Below are 12,773 nucleotides of genomic sequence, written 5' to 3' on the forward strand. Positions count from 1 at the left end.
TCCCAAGGTGAGACAGACAGTGCTCCAGGTGGCACTGAATGAACACACAGCCATCCTTCTGCTTTATTTTGGGAAATTTTTCTTAACACATTTATAATCTGAAAGAGATGGGTAACTACACTGGGGACTGAAGCTCAGTAGCTGTGAGATCAGCTCCCACAGAGAGAAGTTCACCTTCTCTGCCCTCTCTCTCCACCTAGAATGAGAGGTCAGTCGTTTCTCATAATAAACACTGGACAAATAAAAAGACTGCGACTTTTAATTGGCACCAAATTAATTAGTCCTTCTAGGGTGCTCGAGTCTTTTGTTCTGGTCTCCTTCTATCCAAATCTTCAGTATCTATCTGAATGCTACGCATCTACCTAAGTGCCCTTAAACATAGAAAGTAATGTAAAAAATTCACTAAATTGAAACAGTAAATAAAATGCCAGTAAAAAAAAAAAAGAAAAAAATAGTAAATCCAGGGAGGATCATTAATTTGACACTAGACAGAGAGAATGGTTGGAGGTTAGAATGAAGGATGGGGAAAGGTTCTAAACAATTACCTTCAAAATTAACTAGTGATTACAAGTTATTTTTAGGAAAAAGATAGGGAAGTTTTTGTGCAAATGGTTTGGTTTGAATTAAACATCAAGGGTAGAATAGATACAGAAGTTTTATATATCAGTTTGATTTATAAGGAGAGGAAATTGAAATTAACCAAAATGTCTAATGCCGTTTAAGTTTCGGTGTTATACCATGTAAATGGGATTTGATGCAACCATTAAAATTATATTATTAAGACTGATTAATTTCAGGCAAAGGTTTATGTTATAGTATTGAGTTTAAAAATGCAGAGTGCAGGTTTGTATATGCAATAGGATTACAATTTTGTAAACACACACACACACACACACACACACGCACACACAGACATATTCACTCTTAGATAAGTTATCCCCAAATACCGGAGGTATTTTGATTCTGTGGTGGGGCTAGGAATAATCAACTTAATTTCTTAGTGTTTATGCACTCTCAAGCATATGTCCTCGCTTCTCTTCCCTCTCCCCACTCCACAGGCCACAGCTTCAGAAACATGATTCTAATTTACCCTTTTAAACTTAAGCAGGAGAGGACTCCTTTCCCATGTGACTTGGTCACATAATTACTGTGGTCACATATGATAAACAAGGCTAGAGCTTGAGCTCAAGTGGGCTAACGTAATGCCTACCCTTAGCCCATATACTGTTTTCTCATATTCTAGCTTTCCTCTGACCTTAAAGCTACAATTTTACAGCATAGGACCTGATTTTTCTTCAGAAGATCAAGTCATACTTGTGAACACAAGTTAACATTATTCTGGCAAAACCAGTCAATATTTAACTGTGTCCCCGTGACTCCTTGATCATTTTATACTTTGTACCCTACTTTTCGTTGCCTTTCACCCTTCCATGCCTGTGTGGTCAGGTTTGGGAATCTCAGGACAAGACAATATTTTAGTACTTATTGTCCAGGTCCCTCCCTCCCCCTAATCCTTTCTTTTCGCCTCACTATCTGTAGTGGGTTGAATGATCTCCCCTCTTCCAGAAGATATGCCCCTCAACTGTGATTGAGACATTATTTGGAAAAAGAGTCTTTGCAAAATAAGTTAATGATCAAAACATGAGATCACCCTGGATTCAAGTGGATCTTTAGGAGAGAAGACATAGACAGGATGGGAGAAGACACAGACACTGAGAAGAAGACCATGTGAAGATGGAGATAGACAATGGACTTATTCCACCACAGCAAGGAACACCTAGAGCCATGAGAAGATGGAAGAGGCAAGGGCAGATTCTCCCCTACTTCCTTTGGATGAGAGTGGACCTGCTAACACCCTGATTTCAGACTTCTGACCTCCAGAACTCTGACAGAATAAATTTATGGTATTTTTAATTTAATTTAATGTTTTTACTTCGGAAGATTTGCTCTGGGCTAACATCTGTTGCCAGTCTTCCTCTTTCCCTCTTTTTTTTTTTCGTATGTGAGCCACCACAGCAGCATGGCCACTGACAAGGGAATGTAGGTCCATGCCTGGGAACCAAACCCAGGCCACCGAAGTGGAGCACACAGAACTTAACCACTAGGCAACTGGGGCTGGCCCTAAATTTCTGTTATTTTAAGCCACCAAAATTGTGGTAACTTGTTCCAGCAGCCCTAGGAAACTAATACAATCCCTTCATTTTGACTGAAAAGTGCAGGTATTTATTTTCTTATGCCCAATTTTTCATCTCTCCCCGTGTTTCCTCACGTTTCTCTACAGCTTAGATATCCGGAGTGAGAACACTCTAAGTTGCTTCATTGTTTAAAATTCCGGTTTCCAGAGGACCACCTTGGCTGTCCCTGCTCCTGCGTCCTTATCCATGATGGTCCGTTTCCCCTTTGGCTCTACTCACTTTTCTTGGTTCCTTAATTTTGGCACAGAAATTCATACCCAATCCAACCTTCCCCTCCCCGACATGTTTCTCTGTATTGATCTACATTAACTGTTATGAAGTCTGATCTCTGTGTCTCTATTTCTACTAGACGTCTATCATTGCCTATCAGGTATGCCTTAGAACCAGCAGAGATGGCAGTAATTTCTCAGGGAAATATCTGAATTCTTCCTACCTACACTTTCTATGTAGAAACTACAGCCTCCTGTGGCAGTTATGTTTCTACTCTTCCTTCTAAGAAGTCCCCAGATTCTATCAAGTGCTTTGAATTTCTACAATACAGTACATATATATATATTTATTTTTCCTAAATAGTTGCTTGATCTCTATAAAGAATAAAGTTTCCAACTTCCCTATGACTATTGGTACCAGTCCTTTTCTTCTGCTCCATGGCACATTTAAAATTTCCCCTTTCCTTTGTTTTTTTGTTTAAACTATTTCCAAGCCCTTCTCAGTGTTTCCTAAAGCCGTGACACCTTTCCTTCCACAGCCGGCCTCCTAAGTGTAGCCCCTCATCTCTCACCTGGACCTACGCTGTCCTCTATGTATTCTGTGGTTTTCAAGTACTGAGCCCTTTAGGCTGGAGATTCTGCATTAACTGTTCTGAGGCGGCCCTGCCATCAGTATTTTTTAGAGCTCCTCGATTTTTTGGAGCAGGAACTACTGCTCTAACACACCCTGCACTTAACACTCTGCTAGGAAAATTTTCAAATGCCAGTTGCGTCACATCATTTACCAGATGTGTGAAATCCAAATTCCTGAGCCAAACTTTCCAGGTCTCTCAGTTCTACTCCAATCTAATCTCCTGTGATAATCTACCTCAGCCCCTCCTTTCCTGCCAAACTAATTTCCTCATATTCTTTATGTCTAAAGAAAAATTACTTCCCTGGCCCCCCTCCCCAAACACACACACACGGAACAAATGATCTGGCAAAGTGTTTTTGTGGGATATTTATGGACATGAGTCTGAGAAGTATGCATTTTCCTCACTGAAACATTGGACCCTGGAGATACTGAAGAGTTTATAGAAACAGTCGAGAAGAGTATTTGAAACCAATTCAGCCCCCTCCCCCAAAGCCAATATGTCTACTTGTTCATTAGCTTGACTGTGTTTTCTTCAGAGAGACTTAGAAGTAAGGATTTATAGTTAGCCACTCAGCTTGCTGAAAGAGCATCTTTGGGCAGGTTGACATGAAAGAAGAGCCCTCCCATCACTTGCCTTTAAACTGAAAGAAAGGACAGCCTATCCATGCGCTTAGCCCAGTCAAGGGCTGTTATTTCCCAATTTGTGGTCAACTGCAGCACTGCTGCTGCCTGGTGATGCTGGTGACAGAATCTCCCCTGATGGGTGGAGCAACCTGCAGCAGATTCTTCTGAAAACTTCCTTCCCCACCTCTTTCCAGAAAGGGGTATGTTTACAATTCACACAAATAAGAGAAAACTGAAACTGAAACAAAGACTGACATTTTCAGAAGTCTAACATGTGGCTATGATAGAGTAGACCCAGTTTTCCAGGGAAGTTTTTATATGAGCTCAGAAATGGAAATTTCTTGTAAAGAGTCACCGTCAACCAAATCACAGGATAAATATGATCTGGCTCAGAGTGTCACAAGCTCTTGATGTCCTTATTATTTCTCATTTGGTTTTCTTATTTATGAAAAGGAAATAACAAAGATGGGAACTCAATAATTACAGCCCTACCCAATGTTTACATACTTTATAGTATCATTTTTCCTAAGCTCAATGTGCGTGTTTAATTGCAATAAGAGCATGTTAGCCTATTGACCTTTTCTTCTTTGTAAACTAGAGATAAGGGGAATATTCCCAAATCAAGTTACACATGCAAAATGGAGTTTTTAACGAGCACTGGACTGAAGGTCAGGGGGGCTGGCTTCTAGTCCTTACAGTGGATTTATCAAAGTGCTTTGATGCTCCACAGCAATCCAGTGGGAGTGGCACTAGATCTCCATCAAATAGATATGAAAACTGAGAGTCAGGCAATGCTTGTGATTCATTCAAGATCACAAGAGAGTTAGTAAGTGCAAGTCAGGGTGACTGACTCATTCTGTTTTCCCCAGGAGTTTCCTGGTTTAGCTCTGCAAGTCCTGGATTTTGGGAACTTCTTCAATTCCTAGAAAGTGGAGACTCTTGGTCACCCTAGTGGCTGTGTCAGAGAACATAGTCCACTACTCTGGGCTACAAGCCTACTATGCATAAAATTCTGAAGTCATTACTTTTAGTGCTTAAGTTACTTGCATATCTGTAACGTGGTCTCACAGCTTACAGCTCTGCAGAGAGATTTTGGACCAGTGAATAGATCCTGCCTTCTTCTAGTAACACTCAGAAGTAAATAAGCATCAGAATAGGTATTCAATAAAAGCTCATTGAATTCCAGACCATTCTTTAATCACAGTTAAATAACAATTTAGGCCTATAGGGGGACAAATTGGATCTAACAAGTTATTGCAATGACTGCAACATTGGATCCTTAGATTCTTAGCTGAGTAGTCTTGGCAATTATTTCTGATATAGTAGAAAAAAGACGTCAAGAGTCCCATGTACTAGTTCTGTTTTTGCTACAATATGACTTTGGGCAAGCCACTTCCTCTAAACTTTGGCTTGCCCAAATGTGAAAGGAAGGGGTGGAGACCATATGGTTTTAAAAAAATTTTACAGTTTTAACATTCTAGGTGTCAGACCACATTCAAAGAGTAAACAATGTTGATAAAGGTTAACTGAAGAAATAGAATTGTATTACAGGTTGCACCTTAAGTAGAATTTAGAAATAGGTCCCGTTTGTTCTCAAGAGTTCCTTCTTCTCAGCAATTTCCATGAGTATTAAATCCCTCCTACCATCGGAAAGCACCCAATGTCCTTTCTGTTCTCTCTGCTTTCTCACTTGCAGGTCAAGATAAACTGATTTGCTCACGTAACTGATCTCTCTCCAAGTTCTGTCTTATTTTTCGTAACCACAGATTTGCTCATAAGTTTACCGGACTGATTGACAATCTATTAAAAACAAACTGGCATTAAAATATTCCATTTGAACTGACCTCTGCTGTGGCTGTACTTCTCTTTTGTTGGCTATTCCACTGTGCGGTATTTGTAGCATTTTTCCCAGGTCAAGGACTTGGTATTTATATTGCATCTCTCTTAACGACAACATAAATTAAACAAACAAACAAACAAATAAGTATCTCAAGAAATGTATTCTGAGCTGGTCCCAGCTCCATCCTTACCAGAGGATTTGGAAGAAGAAAACCATAGTCTTCAGAAATGTGAAATCGTTCTAAAGACAATGATGGTGTTGTCTTCAAATCCTGACTTTGAGGCTCCATAATTTTGTTTGAAGTATCTGCACTGAAGCTGCTACTGAAGAGCCAACTGCCTCAAATATATCAAAGACCCAGGTTAAGGGAGCTTTGGATAGTATTTTTTCGTTGCAGTTAATTATTCAGTGTCTGAGCAACAGGGGAGAACCTTGGCCTGAGGTTGAATTCCAGTCTGCATGGACTTTCTCTGATACAAGCTGAGTAAATAGAGGCTGCTGATAAAAACAAACAAGCAAACAAAACCATCCCAGAAAAAAATTCCTCCTTTCTTTTATCGATGCAAACAATCCATAACCAATCTATAAATCGAAATTGGGATGAGTTATTATGAGCCAGATCTGAGGACTAGCCCAGGGCATTCCTTCCCCAAGGAAGGAAGGGCACCAAAGAAGTGGGATGTACACAGTGGTTATATACTGTCTTGGAACAAAGAGCATACATCACATATGATAGGAATGTCCCTTTTACAGCAGTCATGAGATGGCCTAGCCAGCACAGCACAGCTATTCAAACAGCAGGCAGCAGGTCTACTCTCTCGAGCTGAGTGGTTACAGGTGAGTGCAGCAATCAATCTCTAGCCTAGGGAAAGATGCTTATCCTTAAGGAAATGCGATGTAGGGGAAGTTGCATCTTTATCTTAAGGGCATTTGTTCTTGTCTTTGGGACAGAGCAAATGCTTAAAGCAGAGATACAACGCATACCCAACGGCCACATCAGACCCTTTTGGAAAAACAAGGTCAGGTAAAATTAGTTTTATGCCAAATGGCATCCCCATGTACTCTAACATATTCTATTACTTATCATTTGTTTGTCAGTTCCCAGGAAGAGATGCTTATCCTTAAAGAAATGAAAGAAATGCTGATACGGGGGAGGTTACATCCCTATCTTTAGGGGCATCATTCTTGTCTTTGGGACATTGTAAATACTTAAAGCAGATGTACAATGCAAGCTCAATGGGCCAGGCCAGGTAAGGACCTTTTGGAAAAACAATGTCGTGATGAATTAGTTTTAACCCACACGGCTTCATATACTCCACTATATCCTATTGCTAGTTGTTTGTCACTTTTCATACATGTGTAATATAAGAAGATTCATTTTAAACCCAGAGGCAAATTTGTTCTAGTTTGGAAAAGGGGAAGTGAGTCAGATCTTTGGCCACGGCTGATCCCAAATACCCTGACAGGAATCTGGTCCAGAGTGGACTTTGACCACTGAGTATTTATCCCAAAGGAGTAAACTATTAAAACTAGAAGTTGCTTAGGTTAGACAGATATTTCAGTGACGGGCAGAGAGTACAGTGGAGAGGAGGGCTCTAAATGCATATCAGAACCTCAAAAGGGTTCTGCATGTAGTTTGAACAGCATATTCTAAGATTATGATTGCTTTGATTTCCTTTAAGAAATAATATTTAATCATTTTTTGAAATCTTTGATCACATTCAAGGAAGATGCGTATTTTTTTAAGTTTGACAAATGAGGTAGTGGATACCAACAAACTTAAGAGCCTGAGCAGATCATTTGATTTAGCTCTCCTCTTTTATCAAACATCTTCTTTGAACCTACCACTCAGATGGATGATTTTACCTATGAAGTAGGTACTACCAGATCCACTTTATGGATTAGTAAACTGAGGCACACACATGTGCATAACCCTGTCCACTGTCACTCCACTAATTATTAGCAGAGTGAAGACTAGAGCTGAAGTATCTTCATTTCCAAGCCATTGCTCTGTTCACTAGATCAGGCTGTCAGCTGTCTGTTAAAAGTGCCCTCACAGTTGGAATTCACTGTCATGTGGAGCCCATATGTTCCAGGCCATGGATGGTAGAAATTCTGAACAGTCGGCCTTTTGCCCAGTGGACCCTGAACTTAGGTCATGAGGTTATAAACAAGTTCATTTGGAAGCTAATTTACCTATGCACATCTTCTCCTTTCACCTTTTCTCTAAGATAAATGCAAAATCTAAGAGTAGGAAGTGCTCTGATAATGCATTTAACAGTTTCCACAGAGGGTTCAGCTTTGAAGGTTTTTTGTCAAAAGTAGGCTGATTGATTTATGGTCCATCAGACACCTCAGAGCAATCCTCAGTTGTCTACTTCCCCTCAGCCCGGTATCCAACCAGTCTTGAAGTTCAGGTTCTTACACCTCCATTCCATTCTTATGTATTTCCAATTTCTCAAACTTTATGTGCTTAATCATATTCTTCTTCTTTCCTTCAATCTCAGATGAAAAAATGGCTCATTTATTTTTGTTTATGCTAGTCATGCTATTTTTCATCTATTTCTTCTGCACCCTCTCAAGAATTTTCTTTAACAATGTAATAGAATCGTAAAATATCAGAACTGAAAGGGACATTTATAGAATAAACGATTTAGTTCAACACCCTCATTAAACATATGAAAAACTTGAGATTTATGGGAGTGGAATGACTTATCGCATGTCATCCTGACTGTTCGCATCAGAATTGGACTAGAATTCTGACTTGCTGCCTCTGCCCAGAACTTTCGCACTGTTAACTCAGCCAGGCCTACTGGAGCATGAATCTCTACTCTATTGCCTCTTCCCTCTGTGGCTTTTTAACAAGTGCCTTTGTTTATGCATCTGCAGGAAATAGAATGAGAAACCAAAAATGAAGTGCTTATCAGATAACGTAAGTGCTATTTTCCTCATAACTCCTTTCCCCTTATTCTGGAAATCCTTTTATAATATTATGTTTTTCTGGGTTTCTTTCCTATCTTTGACTATATCTTTTCTTCAATCACTGACACCTTTTTCTATTTCAGCCCTGAACATATAGATATTTTCAACTTTATTATAACTACTTCCCTATCTCACTGTGGACCCTAATAGCTTTAGAACAGGGGTCTTGATGCCAGGTGGAAGTTTGTGCTGGTCTCTGTTGCACCACTTTAGGGGCAGCCCCAGAGACTTATTCTGCAGTGAAGAGCACAATGGCCACACCCTCCATGAAGCTCTGCTTATCATCTTTCTTATTTACCTAGAGGAAGTTGATTAGACATAATCATACCAAGAAACTTCCTTTCCTAACAGTAGGGCTTGGAGTTTCAGAGTTGTAGGTCCTATGATCAACCTTCCCATGAACTACAGTGGTATTGGTGCACAACAATGGTTCCATTTCTCTTAGACTTGGTGTTAGGGCCTTTTGGAAATAGATCAAGGAGTATTCAGAAAAGGAAAAGAGATGTTCATAATGGAAATTTTTAGGGTATCATTTATATGTTTACTTGTGGCAGCATCTGATATACTTAGTTTCAGTTTTGAAGTGATGAAGTCCAAATCTGAATTGTCAAAACAATCAGTCCGAATAATTCTGGTACACCGAGACTGTTCTTGTACAACTCATTAATTACTTCTTTGTTCATAAATCTATTGGGATTTTCTAGTCCTTTCCTTAATTGTTCAGGCATCTGGATTTTGCCTACTTCTCCTTTTTTTAAAAAACTCTTTTCCTGACATCTCCCGTGACATCTATTCCTTTTGATTGTGCTTCAAAACTAACAGTTCACAGTCATTATTTTTTTTCAATGCCAAATCCTATGGTAAGCATCTCCCAAGGAGTATCTCATTTAACCCTTATAACAGCCCTGGGAGTTAGGTGCTATTGTTATTCCCATAATTCAGCTGAGGAAACTGTAGCCTGGAAAAGTTAAGTAAAAGCCTAAGGTCATACTTTTTGTAAGTGGCAGAGTCAGGCCTGGAGCACAGTCTGACTTAAAGTCATCACTGATAAGCACTAGAGGCGTGGCTTCCCTTTCTTGGTTATTCTGCCTCATTGCATGGGTTCTAGCTTACCTTTGGGGATCTCCATAGTTCAGGTCAAGGCTTCCCTCTCTTCTCGCTTTGCTCCCTCTCCCTAGGTGATCACATCCACTCAAAGACTTCAGTCATCATCTCTAAGCTAATAACTCCCAATGTTTTGTTTCTAGTTGGATCTCTCTTGCCATGTACTAGATATCTTCACTTGACTGCTCTAAAGAGGCTTTATATGACATATTTTAATACATCAAACATACACTGAATACCTTCCATTAAGGCAGGAGCAAAGGCTTATAGAACCTTCACCAACTCGCTCAAGGTCTTGAGCAGAGAGCTGACTGCTTAGTGACAGGTCCAAGCTGTACTTACCACTCATTATAAGAACAAAGTTCATCTTCCTCATCTATTCCACGTGGTGGTGAATAGTATCTCATAACTGGCAATGTAATTTGAGGGGCCCCAAGAAGAATGAAAATGTAAGGATTGTTCTTCAAAATTGTTAAGAATTTCAAGACACTGACAGTAGAACATTAATCCAAATATGAGGCCCTTCTGCATGCAAGACCCTATGTGACTGCACAGGTTGAATGTCCATGAAGCTGGCCCTAGGGACCTCTGTTGCCATAGTTGACCAGTTAGAGACCTGGAAGTTGTCGCTCCTTAACATGCAACAGAACACCGGTCTTGCCGGTCCTACTGCCTTAATATTATTTTTCAAGTTTCCCTTTATCTCCCATTCTACTGCCATAGTTTTCAATTCCTTGCCCTTTACTATTGAAATATTATATCATAATAAGTCCCTAACTCATCTCTTTGCCTCAAGTCTAATCTCATAATACTTTCCCGTCATTTCAGACTTGAAACTTGTTGCCCTGTCTTTATTATTACTCCCCAATTTACTGCACCCCCACAATTTTTCTTTCCAATTACTGCCAGAGCCATTTAAGTATTTCTTTATTTACAATGGGCAAGCTTTAATTTAAGTATTATTCAAATATACAAATATAATAAAGTCATTTCACTGCTTAAAAATCTTTCGCTTTGTTTTCAGGATAAATTGAAACTACTTCACTGCATGGCTCTTGACATCAGTCATGGTTTAGCTTCACTGACCCATCACCCTTTGAATTCTTTTTTGCTTCAGTCATATTGAACTATGTGTACTTCTTCAAAGAGAACATGTTTTCACCACTGTTCTTTGTGCACTGTTCTCTCTCTCCCTGGAATTTTCTAAACTTTCTTTCACTTGCGTATGTACTATGCCCTTGAAAATGCAATTCATATATTACTTAATATAAGAAGGTCTATTCTTACCACACACCATTGCTAGTCCCATCCTCTCATTTCCTGATTTGTCCATGTAAAGCCCCATTCTTCCTCTGCTGCCCTCTGTTCTGGGTTAGGGACTATGGTTCTATGCTCCTATACACTCTATTTGTATTTATATAGCCCTTATTCTATTGTGTTGAAATACTCCATTTGTCCATTTCTCCACTAGTGAGCTCCTTGAAGGTAGAATTGGTGCCCTTAATCTTTCTCTCTCTACTCTCTAGCTCAGGGACTAGCGTACTAAGTTTGCCTGTTAAATGGCTATTGAACAAATGAGTAATTAGGGTAGAAATTCTTTTTTTTTTCTTAATTTAGATCAATTCTAAACACATTTCTTTTTTGCTGAGGAAGATTGGCCCTGAGCTAACATCAGTTCTTTTTCTTTTCTCTCCCTAAAGCCCCAGTACACAGTTATATATCTTAGTTGTAGGTCATTCTAGTTCCTCTACGTGGGATGCCACCTCAGCATGGCCTGATGAGGGGTGTCTAAGTCAGCACCGAGGGTCCAAACTGACAAACCCTGGGCCATCGAAGCAGAGTGTGTGAACTTAACCACACTGCCACAGGCTGGCCGCTAGGATAGAGATTCTGATGCTTGTAGGGTTATGTCTAACCCCATTAATGAAACAATACTCTGACTAATCTCTATATAAGAGCAAAAGCAAAAATCTATGGGAACAGAGCTGAGAGAAAATTCCCTACAAGTTAATCCTCCAGTTGGATGTGGGCAACCACCTAAAATAATGGTTCTCGAAGAGAAGTGGAAAGATGGCAGATGGTTGTATCAGCCTGATCATTGGAGCTCTTCCCAGGGTCCGTGAGGCGTTGACTATCCTTGGAGAATTAGAGGATCTGTTATGTATATTCTACACAAAACACTCTCTGCAAAAGACAGGTTATTCTTGTATTACCTTTTCTCATTCACCCTGCCTCCAATATTTTTGAAAATTAATAAAAAATAAGAGAAATAATTCCTGTTCTGACTTACTGACAGGATTATAGATAGGAAACACTGCCATTGAGTAAAAACATTTGGTAAACTTTTAAGATATATCAATATATAAAAATAGCTACTACATCAAAATCATTGTTTGTATGATCTGGAAGAAATATAAGTGCTATTCTACTTTTGAACATGTTGACTTTTGTTGTTTAAAATTTCCGTTAGATTAACCTAATCTATCAATTGATTTTTTCGTGGGTAAATTTGTAGATCACAAACATGATTGAATCATAGAGTTGGAAAGCACCTTAAGAATGACCTATTAATCTCTGATCATTTTACATGTGCAAAAACAAACCAGAGAGGTTAAGTGAATTGTCTGAAGTCACATAACAGGTTCTTTTTTTAATAGACTTTGGTTTTTGGAGCAGTTTTACGTTCATAGAAAAACTGAGCAGAAAGTACAGAGAGTTCTCGTATATCTCCTGCCCCACACAAGCACAACTTCCCACACCAGAGTGGAACACTTGTTACAAACTATGAACCCACAAGGACACATCATTATCATACAAAGTCTGTAATGTACTCCTGGTGCCGTACATTCTATGGGTTTTGGCAGCATATAACCATATGTATCCACCATTAAAGTGTCATACGGAACAGTTTCACTAAAGTAAAAATCCTCTGTGTTTCCCCTATTCATCCCTCCCTCCCCCAACCCCTGGCAGCCCCTCATCCTTTTACTGTCTCTATGGTTTTGCCTTTGCCAGAATGTCATATTGTTGGAATCATACAGTATATAACCTTTTCAGATTGACTTCTTTCACTCAGTAATATGCTTTGATGGTTCCTCCATGTATTATCACGGCTTGAACACTCATTTCTTTTTAGCACTGAATAATATACCATTGTCAGGATGAACCTGAGTTTATTTATCCAT

The 12,773-nt window shown here is 39.4% G+C and overlaps 1 protein-coding gene across 1 annotated transcript in view; it reads right to left on the reverse strand.

The window, feature by feature from the left end:
- The window catches only part of IDO2 (indoleamine 2,3-dioxygenase 2), a 52,059-nt gene extending 46,087 nt beyond the window's left edge, over positions 1-5,972 (reverse strand). The window contains exon 1 of the mRNA XM_008525289.2: positions 5,693-5,972. Coding sequence (XP_008523511.2) covers positions 5,693-5,791 — 99 coding nt within the window. The 5' untranslated portion in view covers positions 5,792-5,972. The remainder of the gene's footprint in view (positions 1-5,692) is intronic.
- Between the last annotated feature and the right edge of the window lie 6,801 nt (positions 5,973-12,773).

Source organism: Equus przewalskii, chromosome 28 (genome assembly GCF_037783145.1).
Source record: "Equus przewalskii isolate Varuska chromosome 28, EquPr2, whole genome shotgun sequence".
In the NCBI taxonomy this organism is placed as follows: domain Eukaryota; kingdom Metazoa; phylum Chordata; class Mammalia; order Perissodactyla; family Equidae; genus Equus; species Equus przewalskii.